Consider the following 23,934-nt stretch of genomic DNA (forward strand, 5'->3'; position numbering starts at 1 on the left):
AATTTGCATTTTCAACAGTCATCTCTGGCACTAATAGGGCAAGTTTGGGAAAAATCAGTTTAGTGTATTCAATATACATATATTTATAATAGACCTAGTGATAAGAAAAAATAATGACATTGTTCACACAACTCTCAAGGAAAAATAGGTTTTCTTCCTTTTCTCTGCTATTTTCCTTTCTCTGTGCCATTTATCTGTTTTTACTGATATCCTCCAAAACCAAAGTCAAGTTTATTTACAACAGAATTGCAAATCATGCTTTTTTCTTTCCTGATTCACAAGTACACTTTAGATTTCATCTGAGCAGTTTTATGCTAAGGGCAGAGACATGTTTGTCCTCCTTTGTGAAAAAGAAATTGTTGCTTATGTCTTGAGACAGAAGATACACCGGTTAAGCTTAGATGCTGATAGTGTGGATGTATCTAACAACGTGTGATTTATCTTTATCTACAATGGTGCAGTTATGTTTCATACATTTTACTGCGTATTCTTTTGGGAAATCTGATTCTAAATACTAACATTTTTCGAGGTTCAACTGTGGGGGTCAAATTGTCAGTTAATAGCGAGGTGGAGGGAGCCATGTTAGGGTTATTACACAGCATGTTGGTGAAAAATTAGAGTGAGGGATGAGTTTTATTCAGATGAATGATCTTGTGTTGATTTTACACAAAGGGGCAGGTAGTTTCTAAGGAAAAGAGAGAATCTTGTTTTTTGTTCAGCATTTTAAAATGATAATAAATCAGATCGACATTCTAACAGTTCCAATTTTTGAACAATTAAGATTTCTACTAGGTGAGGACTTGAGTTTAAGCATTACCATTTCATAATTTAAAGATGGCTACTCGACTCACGTTGAAGAGTCAGGATGAAAGTCAGCTTCCCAAATAACTCCAAAAGCCTCTCTTTAGCCAGTGATTTTATTTATTTATTTTAAAGAAAATTGCTGTATAGAAGCACTAACTAAAAGGTATAAGCCCCATTCAAAAACAAAAGCAGTCCTGGCCTATGGCATAAACCCATCATCCACGAGGCAGCCTCACCAGACCTGAACTTGGTCAGTCGATCAAAGCTGTCCTTTACTGTGCAGAAGTCTGTTTCCCATGTGTGTAGTCTAACTAAAAAAATACAAGTAGTGCCTCTGTTTCACTGAAATTTAGTTCGTGGCCACATTCCTCTATGCTGAACAGAATTGAAAACCAGGAAGAAAGGCTTTTGCTTAGAAAAGATCTTGCCTAAAAAAAGCTGTCATAAGGTCCATGCAATAATGTTATTGCTGTTGACTTATCTAATATTTTCCAAACTGTATTTCCCCAAACATTAGTTGCACGAATAGGAAAACATTAGTTTTCCACTGCAGGAAGCTCTGTTCTATTAAATTGAAAGTATCTTGGTGACAGATATCTCGTACTGAACTTGACTCATTCCACAGTAACTTCCAAGGTGCCTATTCACAGTGGTTCTTTGATGGAGAATTAAGGAAATAAGTGAACAGTTTAGTGGATGGATGGATTGATGGATGGAAGTAAATAAATGAATAAAAAGAACCATCAGGCCTAACACAATGAAAATAATTATTAAACATAGTTATGGTAATAATGAAATCAAGGTTGTTAAAGTCAGACACTACCAGTAAGATCAATTAATATTTGCAATGTTGTTGTTAGTTACTGCCAAGTTGATTCTGGTGCTTGGCAACCCCATGTAGGCAGAGTAGAACTGTACCATAGGATTTTCAAAGCTGTGACCTCTTAGAAGCAGATTGCTAGACCTGTCTTCCAAGGCACCTCTGGGTGGGTATGAACTGCCAACCTTTCAGCTAGTAATCAAGTGCTTAACTCTTTGCACCACCTAAATTCTCCTACATCATCCTTTTAATCAATGTATTAACATTTAAAAGTCACTTTTTCCAAATCCCTTCGCTTTTTCCCTCTAACTTCCTCAAATCCACCCTCCCACCCAAGTCCTCTGTTATGTTGTGAATCCTTTTGATACCTCTATCATACAACATTACAACTGTCCCCTCCATTAATAACTGCTAATTTCTATCATTTGCCAAGGGTACATTTACTATGTACCAGATACTCTTCTAAGCACTCGACACACATTATCTCACTTATTTCTGTACTCTGGGTTGTAGCTGTTAATATTTTCCTTTTATCATTTTATAGATGAGAACACTGAGGCTTAAGGAGTTCAGGACCAAGCCCCAGGCTATGTGGCTTATAAGGCAGAGAGCTGAGATAGCAACCAGATATCTGACTGAAGAACCTTTACTTGCTACTTTTCTCCTGTATTAATATTATCTCCACATTAGATAGGAGGTTTCTCTTATTTGTTTGCCTTTAAAGGAAAGAGTTTTTTTTCCCTGGTAACTCGTATTAGCTCCTCACGCATACAACGTCTATGACAATGAATAAAATGAAACCCACATGCCTAAATTGAAACATAGGGTATCATTGCATTACAATATAGTAACTAACGTTCATCATAATGATTATGACACATTAAGGAAAAGATAAAAATATGTTTACTATACTGTACCTCAGAAGACAGAATAAACTATAATATAGCTGAACTATTTATTATGGTTTAAGATTCCAGGTTTAGAGTTTGAAAGAAACAAATCCTCATCTTGTCTGAAAACACTGTATTTAGTTAGAAATCCCCTGTATAGCCAGATGGTCAAAAATAAACAATGCCCATTGAATTCTAGGTAGCACAGTCTATCATTTTCTTCTTATAGAACTTGTATGTCTGAACAGAGGGTTTTTCTTTCAAAATTCATACTCAGCTATACTTTTCTTGCTTCTTGCCATTCCTTGTTGGAATAGTAATAAAATATGGCATTACAGGAGTTACTTGATGAAGTGATTTAAAACTGAAGCGTGTTTCCAGTACAGCTCTAATATTCTTAGGCAGCTGAAGATTGGAGATTAATGTCACAATTAATATGTAGATGTTTGATATGCCAACCTCCTGGTTTTGGAGCACTTGTAAAATGCTCGGGGCTCAGCTGGGCATCTTGTTGTCATAGATCCCAGAAGTAATATAAACAGACATCTGCTGGGCCTCTGTTGGGATGGGGTTTGAAGATAGGTCTCTCATGGAATAAGACTTTATTTAGATTAAAAAAAAAAAAGACTTTCAAAAGGAAAATATTGTTTTCAGCAGGTAAATATCACAAAGTATTTTGCAGACTATTATATGATCATCAGAAAGTAAATTGTGTACATTCACCATTCACACTCTGTGTGAGCTTAATAGATTGCAAGCTGTTTGTAATGTGGCCCCGTCATTTTGCTTGGGGAAAATTTTTACCTCTTCATATTCCTTTGAAAATTGAAACTGGTGCTGTTTATGTTTTTGGAATTGAAGCACAAGTGAGAGATAGCACAGACTGAGTACATAAATACTTGAAACTGATTGAATCTTCCCTCTTAAATTTTTCATTGAAGTTCTGTAAATTGTATGGAAATAATATACAAATCCCAACTGATTGGACTTAAATTTATGAGTTTAAGAAAGACTAAGTACTTGAAGGCTTCACTGGTTACAAAAACAAAAGCAAACACCTTTATAATTATATTTAACAAGGGTGTTTTAGATCTTCATGAAGCATAGATGATATGGTTGATTATATTCAAAAACTTGGCTTAATTCTTTGCAACAAGAAGACAAAACTCTTGAAAGTTGCTAAATTTGAAGAGTTTATAAGTTTAAAGAAGGATAAAAAAAAAAAATTGCAGTCGAGGGGATTCCGACTCATAGCGACCCTATAGGACAAAGTAGAACTTCTCCGTTGGCTTCCCAAGCAGCGGCTGGTGGATTCAACTGCCGACCTTTTTTGTTTGGCAGCTCACCGGAGCTCTTAATCACTGCACCACCAGGGCTCCAAAGAAGGATAACAGAAGAAGTAAATACATTATGGTGATTTTTCTAAGTTTTATCCACACGTAAGCACACATAAAATTTTATGATTAATGGAAATGAAAGAACTTTTGACATCTAAATAAAAAAATAGATGCACAATAAAATTGTATTTGATTTTTTTTACTTAACATGAACACATGAATATTCATTTGGAATTTCAATATCAAAGTTAAGAATTTCTATACTTCTCAGCAGTAAGTCTTTACTGATTTTCCATTGTGCTTGATTGTAAACAACTAAATATGTTCTTAAACATGTCAGTAAAGGAAACATTTTTTAAAAATATGAAGGTATTTTAAAATGTGAGAAATCTAAAGGAAATAGAATATACTAAGATTGTAGATATCTATAAGTAAGAGTTTCACTATTATCTACTTACAGACATTAAACGGTGATTAACCTACTTGAGGAGCCCTGGTGCAGTGGTCAAGAGCTTGGCTCTTAACCAAAAGGTCGGCATTTCGAATCCACCAGCCATTCCTTGGAAATTCCATGGGGCAGTTCTACTCTGTCCTGTAGGGTTGCTATAAGTCAAAATTGACTCGATGGCAGTGGGTTTAGTTGGTTTTGGTAACTTGCTTTAATTCTTCAAGATATTGCAGGTTTTCAAGTGTATGTGTTTTTCGAAGCTGTATGCTAGAACTTTGATCAGGTATGTTTGTAATCTCTTGGAATGTTACAGATACAGGTCATTTGTAGTAGAAGCATTCGTTACTAGCTTTAAAAATTACTGGTATTTTGGTGAAAATATGATTTATGTTTGTAAAGTGGTTGGGTATGTGTGCAGTTCAGAGACTGTTCTGTTTATGGGAACAGAAGTTGCTTTTGAAAGGCTCAGAGACAGTAGGAAAAAAGTATCAAAAATATAGTGGTAATTTTAATAGCTTACCCTCTGACTATTGTAAAAAATTATAATAACGTCATAAAACAAAACGCGTAAACATTCTAAAGATTGATTTCATTATTATTGTATTTTACTCTTCTAAGTACAAGACTTCATACGGCACAATTCTGTTCTTACCAGCAGTTAGGCAAAAGCAATGCTCCTAAACACATTTCAGGGTTCATGTTTCTTATATAAAGGATTGGTACATTGTTACAGGCCATTTGTGAAGTTCTGCAGTTCATTCTCCAAAGCCTCAAGATTCATGTGGCTTGCATGTCTGCTCTGGTTTCAGCAATCTCATCTCAAGCCTTCTGTGACAGAGTAGAGTTAGACTGAAGAAGTGGCAAGAGAGTGGGCTAGAAGGTAGAAATAAGCCCAGTCATGGAGATCATTTAAATAATATTATTCTATAGACAATTGGGAACTGTGGAAGAAGGAGCCAAAGAGGTAGGAGAAAAACGAGGGAAGTTTGACATTTTGGAAGTCAAGAGAAAAGAAACTTTCAATGAGAACTTGCTAAAGTTATTAATTCATTGGTTCATTAATTCACAAATATTTGTTGGGTTCCTACTGTGTGTCAGGTACAATTGTTGAAAACCATATACGGGCTCTGCCCCCAGGAAGTTTATAGGAAAGTGGAGAAACAAACATAAATCAAACAATCTCACACCTAAATATTTCATTGTAAACATCAAGAAGTTATAGAGTAAATTTTAAAGAGCCATAAAAGTATGTAGCAGGTAAACTTCTATTCTGTCGCTCAGGGAAGTCCTCTGTAAAGAAGTGACCTTTGACCTCAGATTTGACAAATATGTGGTGCCAACAAGGCATGAGGGTGGGAGAAGGCAGCCCTGGCAGATGAACCAGCTAGTGTAAAAGACCTGATATGAGAGGGGCAGAGCCACGTGTCCTGAGCACTAACTGTAACCGAACCTGTTGTCGTTGAATTGATTCCAACTCATAGTGACCCTATAGGACAGAGCAGAACTGCCCCAAAGAGTTTCCAAGGAGAGCCTGGTGGATTTGAAATGCCAACCTGTTGGTTAGCAGCTGTAGCTCTATAACCACTATGCAACCAGGGTTTCCTTCCTGAGCACTAGGGAATTTTAATGTAGCATGGGAATGATCTCAGCTGCCAGGAATTTAAAAAAAGAAAACTAAATTATTACTTTTATGCAGCCAATCATGCATGGAAGGGGGAGTTTAGATAGACAGTGATATTAGAGTTTAGAACATTTCCATTTCAAACTGAGAATTTACTATAGGGAATATGAACTCCTTGTTCATTAATTTATTGAATACTTTTTTAATTCTGTTACATATATGAGACACTATAAGGAAGAGTGAGTGTCACATTATTGTTTTGTAAAATTCATCTTTATTGTCATTTTTCTTTATTGAGGGATAATTTACATATCATAAAATTTACCTATTTCAATGATGTGTGGTAACTTTACCAAGTTGTCATGTAATTCTTAAATAAAGCTTTTATTACATTAATCAATGCGTTTTCCCCCCTTGATTGACAAAGGGTGATTTACCAGGCTCAGTAGTAAAGTATTGCCTTTGTGAAGACTTTGCAATGTTAGGGACATTGTATTAGGGACAATGTTAGGTGCCTAGCCCTTCTTCCCAGGAATAAACAGCACATTAAACCCCTCAATCTAAACCTAAAAAGAAAAGGCACAATAAACAAGTCACATTTTAAACATTAGTTAAAAATCCTTTATATATCATTCATCTTCCTGTTTTTTTTTTTAAAAATTCAATTAAGATAAAAAGCTTGCTCTGATACCAGTTTTCAAAAGAAATTGCTGATTCAGAAGTTTAGTCCACAGTGGTCTGTGGTGATTGTTTAAAGTACTCTGTTCTTTCCATGGCTAAGAAAAATGGCCGCCCAGAATAAACAACTGTTCAGTGTCCCACAGGGGCTTGGTGCTAGAACTAGGATTTAAATTCAAGTCTCCTCAAGCACAGTACAGTGTTCCCTACAGTTTCCATGTAACCTGTCCCAGTGGAAAAAAAAATACTGCTCATGAGAAATTTTGCCGCAGGCTCACAATGAAAGACCTGACTAGTAATTTGCTGTTGGAATCCAACTGCCCAGACAATTCTACTACTGTTTTAGAGTAAAAACACCTTAGTAAAATTATAGCAAAATTGTGTGGTTTTTTTTTTTTAAGATTAGGAAGAAGTAGTTTTAGAAAAGAACACAATTATGAAAGAAGAATAAACAATTGTGTCCGACCTTAATGTATTATATATGGGTTACATACATTTTATCATAAAAGTCTCTACCTATTTTTTCAAAGGGTGGAGATAATTATGCTACCCTGCTATTGTGTTGTCGGGGAGCACAGTATATACGTTAATAAAAATGTTAAGTGATTGTTTCTTGAATAGATTAGAGACTAACTAAGCATTTGTAGACTCCCTGTGATGAATAACCTGACTCCAAGGGATATCAATTTGTTTCTTTTGTTGGTAAATTATCTCACATACCTTGTGCTTTATATAAATGTGCACTTTTAAAAACTGTAATACAATATTCAGGTGATTAAATAATATAATTGTAGTGCAGAACATCTTTTTCTTGGCATTTTGGATGGGGTGCTTTCTATGCTAACCTTTTGTATGCTAACTATAAGTACAATCATCTAGTTCTTTTCTCCAGTGTAAGGCTTTTAATGTATTAAAAAATAAACATTCTCCACTGGTTTTGATATTGTAGTGGCATCTAATATTTGACCATTTTTCTTTTTAAAAGAGAAAAATCACAGAAATGTACTTTGAAAAAAAGACTTCTATCACGTGTGTGCTTGGTTTTCCTTGAGTCTGACCACTTCAGAAAATGTGAATCTTTCAAATAAAATGCTTGCTTTGCTTGAGTGTACCTGGTATATTATTCCATATCTGAAAGGCATAATAATTAGAGGGCCATTACTGTCCCCATGAAGTAATTTAGAGTGTTTTTATTTCTTTTTTCTTTCATGTGACTCCATTTAGTACTTAACTAGTATGGCAAATGTGACTTAAGATAAAAATTGTACTATTACTAATGAAAAATGTGTTGGTGGCAGCAGTGGTGGTAAAAAGAAAATGTCAGAACACCCATTTTCCTCTTGATTTGGTGGAGTTGTGATCAAGGAAAAATTTGGAATAAACAGAATAATGACATGATTAATGTTATAGCAGAATGGAGCTTTGATTTATTGAAAGGAATACAAATTAATAAGCAGCCAACTCATTACTATTGACACAACATAATAGTTGTCAGACATCAAATTATTTTTTTCTACTTTTCATTGTAAGCTAATGAAGATTTTAGACACAATATAGATTAATGGAAAGGCACACTTTACAAAATCAATGGTTACCTAGATTTAAACAAAGGACTGAAAATGCCAAAAAAAAAAATAACAAGAGCATGAAAAGAAACTATATCTGTATATCTGAAAATATTCTCTATACTAGTTTGAAGCTATTTCATTAGCTTTGTTATTCACTATTTTTACTAAAATATTGTATAATATGATTTTAGAAGATTATAATATACTAATGAGTTAGAAGCACAAAAAGAAATATAATTCTTAACAAGATTCTCTTACCTGCTTTATCAAAGTTATTGGTAATCCAAATTTATTATGTTGGCAACATTTGGTAGAAAACGTGTAAGTGTGCCCCATGTGGCTATAAACTAGTGTGTAGCTTGTTAGAAGAGGCATAAATGGAAAGAAGGCCTTACTTGGTTATATTAACAAGTGAATGTTTATTCCATCCTAAGAAAAAGTTGTCTATTTAACCCTGGTTGGTGCAAAGGGTTAAGGAGCTTGGCTGTAAATTTAAAGAATAGAGGTTAGAGTCCACCCAGAGGTGCCTTGAAAGAAAGGCCTGGTGATTTACTTCCAAAAAATCAGCCACTTAGTACCCTATGGAGCACAGTTCTACTCTGACACACATGGGGTCACCAAGAGTTGTTGCTGACTCGATGGCAACTGGTTTGGGATTTTTTGGATCCTCTTTTCAAAGTTAGTCTGAGAGAATTTACAATTTCTCCTAGTTCTTACAATTAGTTTTAGTGGCCAGGCATTTAAATGTGTTCATCTCTGCTTCTGAGGTGGTCTAACATATTAGAAACACATAAATTAACACAAAAGATGTATTTTTTTCTCATATATGTTATGTTTGGTTAAGTTAAGCCTAAGTAATTTTCTGTAAGTATTCTAAAATACATTTTGTGATTAAATAGGATGATGAATCAGGTAAGAAGATTTGTACTAGGTAGGATAGGCCCAGGCCCTGAAAAAAATAGTTTGCCCATTTATATTACAAACATGAGGAGCATTATCTGTTTAAATATTTTTAATTAATAGGATATTGGCTATCTACAGTGCATATGTGAGATTCCACAGAATTTGAAACCCCTCTTCCATAGAGATTCTTTGTAGAATTGATAACTTTTATAATATTATTACCCAGTTCATATTCTTCTTCATTTCACTCTATAGTCACTGCTTCCAAAGACGCAGAGACTTATCTATATCGACCAGTTCGTGCTTCTGGAAAAACTCTGTGAGCACTGGTTGTTAATGACCCCATTAGACATAAACCCACACCAGATATCTGAGGTAGTGCAGTGTGTCTGCAATTGAACAAACCTTAGAAATTAATGAGTTAGGAGAGTTAAAACTAAGGCAAGCAGGATTAGGGAACATTCTGAATCAAGGAGAGAAGGCTCAAATAACAGAAGAGGAAAATATCAATATAATCATGTTTGAACATTGAGTGGCAAAGACTTAAGATTGGTTCTTTGTGATGCTGTAAATGCAAGAGTACTGAATGCAGTTAGACGGCCAAATTTCTGAATGAAACAGGTGTTTCAATTCTAGCAGGCTTCAACATTGCTCTTCTCAGTGGGAGTTTCTTCAGGCTAAAGCAAAGCTTCCCATATTTTTTTCATTTTGTTACTTACTTTGGCTTGCTCAAAATTCTGTGCATCTACTACTGCTTTTTTTTGTTAAAAAAAATTGGAAATCTACTCAATTTTAAAGATTTCAATCATTAAAGAAACAATATGAACACCTATTTTATTTTTTCTCTATTAAAATTTCTCTTTCTTTAACATTCATTGTTTAACATATAAACTATTTTTTTGATTGTGAAGAAAAGATTTCTAAGTTTAATCGTAAGACTGGAAGAAATTTAACTTAAAAATATTCTAAACTGATCCCTATTTTTAGTTTGGTAATTTAACATATTTTTAAAAGTTTTCAGATAATAATATTTCATAAATAAATCTTGATGCTTGTCAATTTTTGCACAGGCCTAATTGAGTTATATATTTTTAAATGGCAACTTGAACCTTTCTGACCCAACTCTTTCCACCTGTGTTATCTAAGGTTAAATCAGAGTCAAAATTTAAATAGTAATAGTGTAAGATTTCAGAATGTATATATTTTTTCCTTTCTGGAAAATTCTCTTTACATTTATGGAGCAAAATGGGGTAAAGTAGAGGCAGAGAAAACAAAGATAAAATAATGGATGAAATTATAGCATTTTTGTTCTTAATTTAAAAGCTCAGCATTAAATATCTCCTAACAAAATGTTAGGTTGTCATCAATAGATATTGGATCTTAGCCAGAAGACTTTACTGGATGCCTGAACTAAATGATTTCTTATGCTTTCTTGTTCTTGGTATCTTAGGTGCTTTAATAATTTATATTCTGCAAAGAAAAGCCAAATTAAATTTTCTAAATATATTTTTGTTTGACTGTATTTGCTGATACTGCCTCTGTTTTTGAAAATAAAGCCACAGGCAGTCTAGTCAAGGTTGCTTATTGAGTTATGACAATCACTCTTATATGTTTACTGTGGGAAGGTGGTACAGAACAATGAAGTAGCAACACTGAGGGACAGAGCTACCTAACGCTACCTGAAGTACAGATTACAAATTGCTTAATTTATGTTCCCTTCATCTCATTTAGCTTGTTAAAACATAATTTACTCTTTTCAGAGTAGTTATAAATCTCATGCACTCATCTAATATTCTGACCTATATGTCACCTTCTACAAGTGTACAGAATAAACAATATTGAGACATGTTTGAAGAGTATATTTTTCTAATGGTATACACTTTAAAAAAGAAATAAAATCTCTTTTCTGTTCATAAATAATATGATTAGGTCTGTAAGGCACCAAATTAGCTTTTAAAAAGTAGGCTTTAACCATTAGCATGCAGTCTAAGATTTAGAATAGACCATAGAGTACTAACAGACCTACTAGTGTGAAGACATCAAATAATTTCTCTGTTTTGCAGTCTAAAGCCAGTAGCCCATATTATCATCAGTTGCAATCATGTTTCATGCTACTCTAAAATAAAATATGGGAAATGGGTATTCCATTGAGGACTCTTGTTCAACCTGCACAGCTGTACTTGACCGTACAAGATAAACCAGCAGAGGTTGGGGAAAGAGATGGGGATTATTCTCTCCAGGGTTGGGTGGTCCACTTACCTACCTACACATGGCTGCTATGGCTGAGTTATAAGCATCCTTGACTGCTGAGAAACTCAACTAATGGAAAAGTTTTGAAATTCCCTAGGTTACAAATACCTTAACGAATCTCTAATCAGAGCAAATTTTGAATGTTCCTCTCTCTTGAACCAGGATGGTACAAAAACAGATATATTACTGAAATCCTCAACTACACTGGTAAATTCAGAATCAATAAATTTTTTAAAGGAAAAACATACAGCAGGTAAAATTGTATGCATTTCTTTTGCATGTGTATTAATTGCTCATGAACATAATTATGTATAGTAAACATGTTATTTACAGTTGGCTAAATACAGAGGTGATTGATCAATAAAATGCCTGTGTTCCATTTTTGAATAGTCTCTGCAGTACAGGCATGATTACATTATCAGTAAAAATGAATGCCTTTAAAATCTGGTGGGTGGAAATAATATGGAAAACCTTAAATTTTTCATTCTTCTATGATTAAAAATAGGTCATAATGCAGAAGTTTACTTTCAAGGAAGTTCAGTGTCATTGGTAGGTACTGTTCCAGAGTTACCAAAATGTATCAGTTTTTATACCTGAAGGCATCAAAGACACTCCTTTACTGTTACGTTAAACTTTACTAATGTTAAAGAAAAATTGAAACTTATTCAGGTATAGATGACAATACATTGAAGACTTCAGGTGAAAACTCTTTATAATCATAGTTATATGTCTACATCTGTTAATAGCTATTCAAACTAAACATATCACCTGGCACTTTTTCTTCTATATCTTGGAAAGCATATATAAGCAAGAGTGGAAAAGAAATGCATTGATTAGAAAAGCCCACAATCTTTCAGATTTTCTTTGATTATTATATCTGTAACTGCATCAAACACAAACTTGACATTTTGGGTATCAGTAGCACAGGTCATGTGGGAATAAATTTCCTTATCTTCTTTTTTTAAATTCAGGTCTAGAAATTGGTTCTTGATGTAGTTCCCTGCATCTTCAAATGTATTTGGCCCTGGTTAAATAAAAGATTTAAAGAAGTAAACATTAATTGTGTTTTACAGAGAATAAAACCATAAATATTACCAGTAAATTTTAAAGATTTAGAGTCTTATACTTTGTGTGCTGCTGTTAATGTACTAGTATGCAAAATCAAAGTGGCAAGGGTCAATTATTAGGAAATTATGTGTCATCTACATTGTGCTGAAAACTATACTTACCCTACTGAAATTTCTGATGGCTAAGATGTGACCTCTGCCTCAAAAAACTTACAATACAGTTCAGATACTAACATATTTATAAAACAACATACTATGAGTTACACAAGTCTGTATATATGTCAGATGCTCACAATGTTTGTAGCTGTATATGTGTTTTAATATGAACTGAAAGAGGAAGATAATGGATATTATAGATGAATTAAAAAAAAAAAAAAGGAAACCATTGCTGTCGAGTCAATTCGGACTCATAGCGACCCTATAGGACAGATTATAATTGCCCCATAGGGTTTCCAAGGAGCAGCTGATGGATTCGAACTGTTCACCTTTTGGTTAGCAGCTGTAGCTCTTAACCACTATGGTATCAGTACTCCTTATAGATGAATAGCCTTTAATAAAAAAAAACCAAAACCCGTTGTGGAGTCTATTCTGACTCAGTGACTCTGATAAGCCAGAGCAGAACTGCCTCATAGGGTTTCCAAGGCTGTAAATCTTTACAGAAGCAGACTGCCGTATCTTTTTCCTGCGTAGAGGCTGGTGAGTTCGAACTGCTGACCTTTTGGTTAGCAACCAACTGCTTAACCACTGAGCTACCAGGGCTCCTGACTAGGCTTTAGAAGGTGATATTTGAGTGAGATCTTGAAAGATATATGAAAAAGAGAGGAGAAATAGTACGAGTGAGAACAAAAAGTGGGAGTGTTTGTACCAGTAGACTTGAGGATAGGGTTGGGAAGTGGGTGTGAGCTTTGGAGGAATAGGCAGGATGGAAATGAAAGATTTTTGTAGGGGAACCGGAGAAAATCAAGTAGAATAGATGGAATCAGCCAGTTATGGACCATGTTGCCAAAGGATCTAAGATGAGATATGGAAAGTTGTCTAGAGTTTTTCCTGATTGAAGTTTTATCCGAGCGGTAAAATGGTGAAGGCTATGCTTGAGAAAGTTTAATCTTGTAGTAGGACACACAATGGATCAATTGGGAAAAAGGCACAAAGAAAGTAAGTAGGCCAAAAAATACAATACAGCTCAAAAATGACCTGTTGATTGGCTTCCAGGAGAATATGCTTAGTGGAAACTTGACACAGGGTAGAGCAGTAGTATAAAGATTTTCCAAGGATATATGCTTCCCCCGCACCCCATTTTGCTATAACTAGGAGGAAAATTCTATGAGATAACATCTTTAGAACTATATTGCCCTAAATTATGAATCTATATTTAATTTGTAATATCCAGTTTTAAAACATGCTTATATTTAATCATATGTTAAATAAATTTGAGTATATAATAAATAATATTGATATTATAGGAGAAATATATAAACATTAATTATAGATTAACTGACATAAATATCTATTTTGACATAATGCTATGTTCCTAGTAACATCTGGGCTACCTCATCTACCTGAGTGGGGAAATTTGATTTGTATTTGTGTTAAATCATAAATATTTTCATATTACATAATTTCGTTAACAACACAGCATCCAACTACGGACAATAAAAAAATTAAAAAAAAGAAGTTGTCACTTAAATTAAAACAATCCTTCTGTGTAACTTGTATTTCTGTTATAATGTTGAAGATAATACATCTTTCAGTGCCATTTAATATATAGAATAGCAACTCTATCTCTGCCTTGTTTATTCATTAGGGCTTTGCTTTAATGGAAACAGTGTATAAAATGTTCCTGGTTATTTATAAATTCTTTCGACTCTGGATTGTACAAACGACTCAAAAAATTATCATAAGCCTCATCCTCCTAAGTATTGAATATCAGATCCAGACAGGAAAATATATATTTATAAAACAAGTTATAATTATGGAGTTTAAGAGAAAGAATCTTACCAGTGTACTCTGGAAAGCAGACACTAAGAGGTACCTTGGTTACTTTTTCTTGAAAGAGATCCTTTTTATTGAGAAAGAGGACAATGGAGGTGGTTGAAAAATACTTGTGATTACAGATACTATTGAACAGATGAAGGCTTTCATGCATTCTGTTCTGTTAGGTATACAAAATGAGAATATGTAGGGTTATTATTTGTAAAATATTAGTGTTAGGCATCATAACCAAGGATCTAAATATAACATCCATCTATGGATGGTCTTCATTGAGCTGGGAGATGTGGTAGTGCTACTGGAAAGCACAAATGTTGGATTTTTACTTTTAGACTTACCACTTCTTCATCTTCCACTAGGACCATGTCATAGGCACTGAGTGAGGCACAAAATATAATGCACGTCACTCCTTCAAAGCAGTGAATCCATTTCTTTCTCTCTGATCGCTGCCCACCTACATCAAACATCCTTTAAAAGAAAACAACAGAAGAGTACTGAATCTTATAAATACCCTCTAAAATGTGCATTGATACTAAGGTTTAAAGTTATAGATAGATACCACTGTATCTTTAAAAGGGATTCATTTGATTTTTATTGATTATAAAATAAATTTTATTTGACCAACTTGCAGCTCAAGGACTACAAAAAAAGAAAATCTTTGTCATTTTATTTTATGTTTTTACATGCAGACTGAAAACTAAAAACCAAACCTGTTGTCCTTGAGTCAATTCTGACCCATAGTGACCCTGTAAGAAAGAGTAGAACTTCCCCATAGTTCCCAAGGTTGTAAATCTTTAGGGAAGCAGACTGTCACATATTTTTCTTGTGGAGCAGCCGGTGGGTTTAAACTGCTAACCTTTTGCTTAGCAGCCTAGTGCTTAACCACTGTGCCACCAGGGCTCCATCACGCAGACTAAAACCAAAACCAAAAACCAACCCGTTGCCGTCGAGTGGATTCCGACTCATAGCAACCCTACAGGACAGAGTAGGTCTGCCCCATAGGGTTTCTAGGGAGCTCCTGGTGGATTCAAACTGCCACCCTTTTGGTTAGCAGCCATAACTTTTAACCACTACATCACCAGGGTTTCATCACGCAGACTAGAATGAAATAATTCAACACTGACTTTGAACAACTGGGGAATTCGAATTAGCTTAAAAATTTATTAGCCATTGGTAAGTTAGATGCTGGTCTACACATACTCTGCTGGAGTTAACAGAACCTGCAAGAAGATTGGAAGCTACTGTAGTTCTGATACTATGATTCTTGCTTGTCCTTACCTCTTTCTACATTAATTCATTCATTCACTCATTCAAACAACTGTTGTTTGCATACTGTATACTAGACACTGTGCTAAGCCTACTGACAACAAAGATGAAAAGATTGGGTCACTGTATCAAAAAGCTTGCTGTCTGGTTGAAAGAAAAACATGAATTATTATAATACTATGTACTAAATATTTCAATATACAAGGTTGCAGAGGCAGCAAAGCAGTCCCTCCCCCCCCCCACTGCCTGCATGACCTTATACTGAAACTGTAACGAAAGAATGTACCCTAGGGGAAGTAGGCTCCTTCCCTCTAGTGCCTTAGTGATATGGTATATACCTAATTATATAACAGCATGCTGGCAAAATCTGATCTTAGATGGAAAAAGGGGAAGGAATGTTCTTTTTTTGACACCATCAAGGCTGGGGATAATGACCACATGACCATCAAGCACTCTGAGCCCAGACAGCATCGAGGGCCTCCTCCCTGTTCCCCTTATTCCCACTTCTCCAATGCGACCCAGCATGTAAACCCTTCTGGTCAGAGGTATATAAGCCCTGGGTCCCTTTGTCCTTTTGTTCCTTCCCCTGTGATGCAGCAAGAGGTGATGTGTGCGTAGGAGAGCTTTTTTTCCTTTTCATCTCACCCTGGGAGGAGGACCTATGGTGGGGGAACCAGTCTGAGATGTTCTACCCTTTGTCCTAATTACTGTGTACGTAATACCACTTGTGGTCTCACCACTGTGTAATGTCAATTATTTGCTGAGAACTTATAGTCCTGTATGAGCTCATTTTTCATTCTTGGCTCACTGCAAAGGTAAAGTGTGGGCGCAGAGGAAGATTTGATTAAGTCTTCCTGAGGGATCATGAAAGTTACTCAGAGGAGGTGTTTGAAAACCTGAGCCACCCTCTGTTTTTGTATTTTGGTAAAAAGCACCATCGTACATAGCAACTCAATAAAGAAACTAGGATATATTCTTAATACCTCCATTTTTCTTATCCCTCCACCCCACCCCATACTACACATTCAAAATGCAGTTTCTAATTCATCCACTTCTTTCCAACTCTTCTCCTTTTGTTCAGGCTTGCCAACATTTCTCATCAGGGCTACTGCAAAAGTGTCCTAACTGGTCTTCCAGTTTCTACTATTATAGCCCTAAAATTGACTCTCACAGCACTCAGAATTGTGTTTTAATGTAAATCTTATTATACCACTTTCCTATTTACAACTTTCCAATCGCTTCTCTCTTAGAATGAAACTCAAACTCGTGATAACCTATAAGGCTATAGTTGTTCCAGTTCCTACTTACCTTTCCAAGCTTATTTCATAACATCCTTTTTACTACAGTTCAATCACAAGGCTGTGATTGGGTGCCTCTGGACTTTTTGAACATGCTCTCTCCTTTCCCTGGGACATAAATTCCATCTTCCTTGCAAGACTGCTTCTTTCTCAACTTTCAGGTCTTAGCTTCAATGTCTGTTCCTCCAAAAAGAAGCCTCCTTGGGCCTCCATGTAAATTTCTGTCTTCACATCCCCCATTTACTTTCTATACTTTATAGTAGTCATTGCAGTCAACAATTGACTTGTTTATCTTTTCACATGTTTAAGATCTATTATCTCTTTAATAGTACAGCAGCCTCACAAGAGCAGGAACGTTTCCATATGAATAACAACAACAAAAAAACTGTTTTTAAAAACCCTGTAGAGCTCTTATCCTGGATCTCTGCAAGGACTGGCTCTTTCTTAACATTAAACCACCAGTTGCTGTTAAGTTGATTCTGACTCACGGTCACCCTATGCACATCAGAGTAGAACTGTGCTCCATACAGGTTTCAGTGGCTGATTTTCTGGAAGTAGATTGTCAGCTTTTCTTTCGAGGTGACTCTGGGTGAACAGGAACCGCCAACCTTTTGGTTAGCATCTGAGCGCTTAATCGTTTGTGTCACCATGTATTCCTAGTGTCGGGCACTATGCCTAACACATAACAGACATCTGACATATATTTGTTAAATAATGAATAAATTCTGTGTTAACGAGATGGAATGGAGTTAGATAATATGAAGGACACGGGCAAGTCATTCAAGACATGAGAGAACATGGCATGTTTGTGTAAGCAAAGACTTTATGATTTGGGGAACACAATGTTTAAGTTAAAAACATTAAGCTATCAGGCATGATAATTATTCATTTTTTCATCATTCATTCAACAAATATTTATTGAGCACATATTATATGCCAGATACTAGATATTCTGCCACAAGAAGTTTATAATCTGGTGGAGGTGATGGTGATGTGTATGTGTGTGTGTGTGTGTTTGTTAATAGACTTAGGCTCTCCCTACAGAATAGGGAGTCTAGGAGTTGGGTTGTGATTTGAAATGCAGTGGACAGAAACAGCAGAAGGTGACAGCTGTGTAAAGAACTAAGGAGATGAAGAATTGAGGCAAGTGAATGACTTGGGAAGAGTGTTCCAGGCAGAGGAAACAGGAAATAGCAAGAGCAAAGGATTTGAGGCAGAAGCATGCCTGGTGTATTAGGACGTAGATAGATTCATTGGGTCTTTCATGTTACCAAAGAAATTTACATTTTATATCACAAACACTGAGGTACTTGGGAGATTTTTAGGTAGGTAATTTACATTTTTGTTTGTTTCCTGTTGTGTGAGATCACTTTTATCCGAGTTCAGAAGGTAGATTTGATAAGGAAGAGACAAGAACAAAGAAATAATGGACGATTATAGTAGTTTAGGTGCTCTGGTGGTGCAGTGGTTAAGTGTTCGGCCGCCAGTCGAATCTACCAGCCACTCCTTGGAAACCCTATCGGGCAGGTCTACTCTGTCCTGTAGGGTGCTATGAGTCAGAATTGACTCTGTGGCAATGGGTTTGGTTTTTGGTATTTTTTTTTTAATAGTAGTTTGAATCCAAGATATTAAGTATCAAAAACCTTCTAAGCTCTGCAGAGATTTCAGTGGTAATAACTGCGCTTGGGGTAATAAATGTCAACCAGCTGAGTTACTGAAGATAATTGAAAGTACAAAGCATTGTATTTCTCTAGTACATCACATTTCACATACAATCCAAATAGAGAACAGATATATAGAACTACAATTCCTCAAATACATGCACGCACCAATGTAAAATCACTCTATTCTTTAGTGGACTAAAGGAATGGATACTCACGATATTGATGATGATGGGTAAGAGTTCAATAGTGGTTTGGAAATTTAAATTTAGTGTCAATACACAAAAGTATTAGCCCAAGAGACAGAAAGGGCCACAGAAATCAGAGACTCCATCAGCCTGAGACCAGAAGAACTAGATGGTGCCCGGGTACCACACCCTGCCAGAGAACACAACAGAGAGTCCCTGATGGAGCAGGAGAAAGGTGGGGTGCAAAACTCAAATTCTAGTAAGAAGACCAGACTTAATGGTCTGACTGATACTAGAGGAACCCCAGAAAGCATGGCCCCTGGATTCTCTGTCAGCCCAGAACTAAAACAGTTTCCGAGGCCAACTCTTCAGACAGGGATTGGACTGGACTGTGGGACATGAAGTGATACTCGTGAGGAGTGTGCCTCTAGCTCAAGTAAATACAAGAGACCAAATGGGCAGCTTCTGTCCAGAGGTGAGATGGGAAGGCAGAGAGGGTTAGGAGCTGGTTGAATGGACATGGGGAATCAGGGGTGGAAAGGAGGAGTGTGCTGTCACAGTACGGGGAGAGCAATTAGAGTCACATAACAATGTATGTATAAATGTTTGTATGGGAAAAAATTAAAAAATGTAAAAAAAAATTTAGTGTCAGTAAAGGATATTATATGTACTGCTACTGAATGCTGCTAATGACTAAAACCTTCTGCAGTTTCAGAAGACAGAGGAGACAGAGTTTTGACCTTAAGGTTATACTATTTGAAAACTATCCAATAAGTGTAATTTTAAAAAATCAGTCAGAGTTCTTTTGGAGACAATGATAATAAACATGTGCTTAGACTTTTCAATTTTTAGTCAAGTATTTTAATCTATAAAGGCAACTTTAGACATTGAAAAACAGAGTTTTATCTATTCCTGTATTGAAATCACTTAAACTATAAAATGCGGGAGAAACTTATTTCAGATCATGACTTTTATTTCTTCCATAAATTCCCATATCACCAATTGTAACGACTTAATCTTAATTTAATACATAGCCAAAAGGTTGGCAGTTAGAATCAACTCATCGGCACCTCGGAAGAAAGGCCTGATGATCTACTTTTGAAAGATCACAGCCATTGAAAATCTTAAGGAGTGCAGTTCTACTGTGACACACACGAGGTTGCCGTTGAGTCAGAGTCTACTGACAGCAACTTTTTTTTTTAAACAAGAGTTTACCATTTTCCAGTCTTGTAAGCACCATACGACAATTAAACTCGTATAAACCTCACCATGAACTATGACATAGGTACAATTATTATTCCCATTTTTCAGATGAGACCTTAAGCAACTTTGTTGTTGTTGTTAGGTGCCATCGAGTCAGTTCCAACTCATAGCGACCCTGTGTACTACAGAAGTTGCAGAACCAGTTAAGCAACTTGCACAAGGCTTATTAATTCCACTAATACTTGTTGAGGCTGCTATGTTCTAGAAACCGTATAGGCTCTGTTGGTATGACAGTTATGCTGTTGTTGTTAGGTGCCATCAAGTCAGCTCTGACTCATAGCACCCCTATGTACAACGAACGAAACACTGCCCGGTTCTGCTGCATCCTCACAATGCTTCCTATGTTTGAGCCCATTGTTGCAGCCACCGTGTCAGTCCATCTCGTTGATGGTCTTCCTCTTTTTCGCTGATCCTCTGCTTTACCAAGCATGATGTCCTTCTCTAGGGACTGGTCCCTCCTGGTAACATGTCCAAAGTATGTGAAACGTAGTCTTGCCATCCTTGCTTCTAAGGAGCATTCTGGCTGTACTTCTCCCAAGACAGATTGGTTCATTCTTCTGGCAATCCATGGTATAGTCAATATTCTTCACCAACACCATCATTCCAAGGCATCAATTTTTCTTCAGTCTTCCTTTTTCGTTGTCCAGTTTTCATATGCATAAGAGGCAATTGAAAACACCATGGCTTGGGTCAGTTGCACCTTAGTCCTTAAAGTGACATCTTTGTTTTTTAACACTTTAAAGAGGTCTTTTGCAGTGGATTTGGCCAATGCAATGTGTCATTTGATTTCTTGACTGCTGCTTGACCAATTGTTTTTGGTACAGTGACTCTGTATTCCGTCCATCTTCTTTTGATGCTTCCTGAATCATTTAATGTTTTCCCTGTAGAATCCTTCAGAATTGCAACTTGAGGCTTGAAATTTTTTCTTCAATTCTTTCAGCTTAAGAAATGCCAAGCATGTTCTTCCCCTTTTAGTTTTTCAACTCCTGGTCTTTGCACATTTCATTATAATACTTTATCTTGTCTTCTGGAGCTGCCCTTTGAAATCTTCTGTTTAGCTCTCTTTATCATTTCTTCCTTATGCTTTAGCTATTCTACATTCAAGAGCAAGCTTCAGGTCTCTTCTGATATCCATTTTGTCTTTTCCTTCTTTCCTGTCTTTTCAGTGACCTCTAGCTTTCTTCATGTATGATGTCCTTGATGTCATTCCACAACTTGTCTGGTCTTCGGTCATTAGTGTTCAGTGCATCACATCTATTCTTGAGATGGTCTCTAAATTCAGATGTGGTATACTCAAGGTTGGACTTTGGCTCTCCTGAACTTGTTCTAATTTTCTTCAGCATCAAATTGAACTTGCATACGAGCAATTGATTTCCTGTCCCTGGGCAAAAAAATAAAATTCTTCCCTTGTCAGGTTTTGTTCTGTCTTTTGAGAAGAGAGTGTAGATCTCCTGGATTCTAGGTTTTGTACATATTCTCCATTTGATCATATATAATGTATTATAAATCATTTGTTGACAAAGAAATATGATACTGTAATTGAACAAAGATGCATACACTTGCGGATTTTGGTGAGCTGAAGATGGAGTATACGTCAATAGGTTTAAATTCCTGGTGGGCTTTTCATACTAAAACTATCCCTCATACTCCTACCCAACAGATTTTTTACATGTAAGAATGTCCATATTTCTTGCCTCCTCTTTTGCTCTAATCCTCTTCTTGCTTCCGTGGTGGGCATTCTGTAGTGGAAAGCTAACTAATCATGGTACCAGGAGAAAGGTAATTAGATAAATGGAACATTTTACTAAGCCTAATGTTCAATTTTCACAGTAAGAATGGCAGTTCTGTTTTAAGAATCAAAATGCTGGCCACCTTGGTTAAGTTTTCTCCACCAGGAAGGACTTGGATTAGCACTGCTAGCATTTGCTTCTGAGCTTTCTTTTCTCTGCTTTATGCTTGACCAACCCATCTCCCTCTATTCTGATTGATACTTTCTTCCTCTAATCATATTAATATTTTCAGATTATATTCAAAAACTTGGGGGGGGGGAAGGAGGGAGGATTCCTAGTAATAAAAAGCAGTAATTAGAATTTTCAACATACGAATATGTTCAATTTATGGACTCTGTGGGAGTTATAAACTCTCTAGGAGAAGGGAAGAAGGAACTTCATATACTTCCTACATATTTCTTTTCTACAACATGTGGTTTCAAGTGGCTTTCCCAAGAATTGAAACATCTGAAGAATTTCTGAGATGAAAATAAGAGGAAAAGTAAGCATAGCAGTCTCATTGGCTGTGTCTTCCTGACTTTCTCTGAAGATGCAGCTTCTCTGCAGCCTGATTTTAACACCCATGTGTAAGGAGTAGCTATTCTCTTCAGATAAATACATACAACTGTGGTAACTAACAATTATGGGGATAATACCTTACACTTACATAAAAGTTATACTGGAATTTGTGTTCCAGCTGACACAAGTAAATAAATACAATAAATTCATGTCTGTGGCTTTATTTGTTCCTCGTAACAATTCTTTGTGTTAGAAGGGAAATAGTGTTACACCCATTTTACAGGTAAAGAAACTGAGCCTCTGAGAGGTTAAATGGCTTGTTACCAAAAGTGCAATTAGTAAGGGGTAAAACTTATGTAGTACAACCCTTAGCGCAGTACTCTTTCAACGTTATCAGGTAGCCACCTATAAATATGAATAAGCTTAGCTTTCTTCTGAGGAAGGGAAGGCAAAGATTATTGAGTCTTAGGGTATTATTCATATTGATAAATTGGCTTCTGAAAGTCTATCTTAAATTGAATGCTAATAACCTTCTTATTTTATGACTCATTTGATAAACAGTGTTGGTTTTTTTTGTTTTTGTTTTACCAGTGCAGATTGACATAAGAGACATGGATCCAGGCATCACTGAACATTTCTCTAATGCCATCTGCTATTATTGAACTGAAATACTCATTAGCTAATCAGACCAAGGGCCAGAGTTTTGTTTTGATATAGATTCTCCTGGGTATTATGTTAGCTATAAGAAAAGTTAGATTTTGTTTTACTGTTGCTATAGTAAATTTTTTTTTCATACATCTCTTTATTTGATTTTTAGTTATTCCTGTAAATTATAATTTAGGTTTATTTTACAAAGGTATAAATTATTTTAATCTATTAAAACAATTTGTAGATCCCCACAGTGGAGTATTTACTTATTATATATTAGGCTAAAGAAATATCCTGTCTTGTATTAAAAAAAAAAAGAAGAAAGAAAACAAAACAAACAAAACAAAACTCTTTATTATCCATTCTGTGAAAGACAAAACTAGAAATCAGAGAAAACGCATGGGTACTTGCTGCCTGGACGTTTGGATTGTGAAATCTGTGTAGACAATGAGGTGAATCAACATGTGATGTAGACTGAATACTCTTAATTCCCTGAATTGTTAAAGTAATCGGAGCCTTAATGATGTGGGATAGAAGTATGGAACTAACTGTTCTCATTTTGGGTAAAGGGTTTTTTGTTTTGTAATAAATGTTTCTTTATTTAGCCTAATATTTAAGCTAGAATTCTTACTGGGGGTTGGGGGGAGGATTTTAAATGCCTGAAATTTACCATGTGACTAGAATTTGACAGAAAAGCCATTTAGGTGACAGCTGAACATTGATTATTTTGTAAACTGCCCTAACATTAATATAAAACAAAATGCTCAGGTGCTAACCGAAAGGTCGGTGGTTCCAACCGCCAAGATTTGCAGCCTTGGAAACCTCATGGGGCGGTTCTACTCTGTCCTGTAGGTGGCTAAAAGTGGAAATCGACTCAGTAGCAAAGGATTTGGTTTTAGTTTATCAGGGTTTTATGGCTTTATATTAAAGGTTTGACTTAACAGTTG

General features: G+C 35.8%; 1 protein-coding gene across 4 annotated transcripts in view; it reads right to left on the reverse strand.

Moving 5' to 3' along the window:
• Positions 1-7,705: 7,705 nt before the first annotated feature.
• The window catches only part of GNAT3 (G protein subunit alpha transducin 3), a 90,475-nt gene continuing 74,246 nt past the window's right edge, over positions 7,706-23,934 (reverse strand). For all 4 annotated transcript variants that reach the window (XM_023736036.1, XM_023736032.1, XM_023736035.1 and 1 more), the window contains 3 exons: positions 14,714-14,843; positions 14,385-14,538; positions 7,706-12,343 (listed from right to left, as the gene is read on the reverse strand). In XM_023736036.1, the coding sequence (XP_023591804.1) occupies positions 12,153-12,343; positions 14,385-14,538; positions 14,714-14,843 (475 nt within the window). In that variant the 3' untranslated portion in view covers positions 7,706-12,152. The remainder of the gene's footprint in view (positions 12,344-14,384; positions 14,539-14,713; positions 14,844-23,934) is intronic.

This window comes from Trichechus manatus, unplaced genomic scaffold, assembly GCF_000243295.1.
Source record: "Trichechus manatus latirostris isolate Lorelei unplaced genomic scaffold, TriManLat1.0 scaffold00085, whole genome shotgun sequence".
Lineage (NCBI taxonomy): Eukaryota > Metazoa > Chordata > Mammalia > Sirenia > Trichechidae > Trichechus > Trichechus manatus.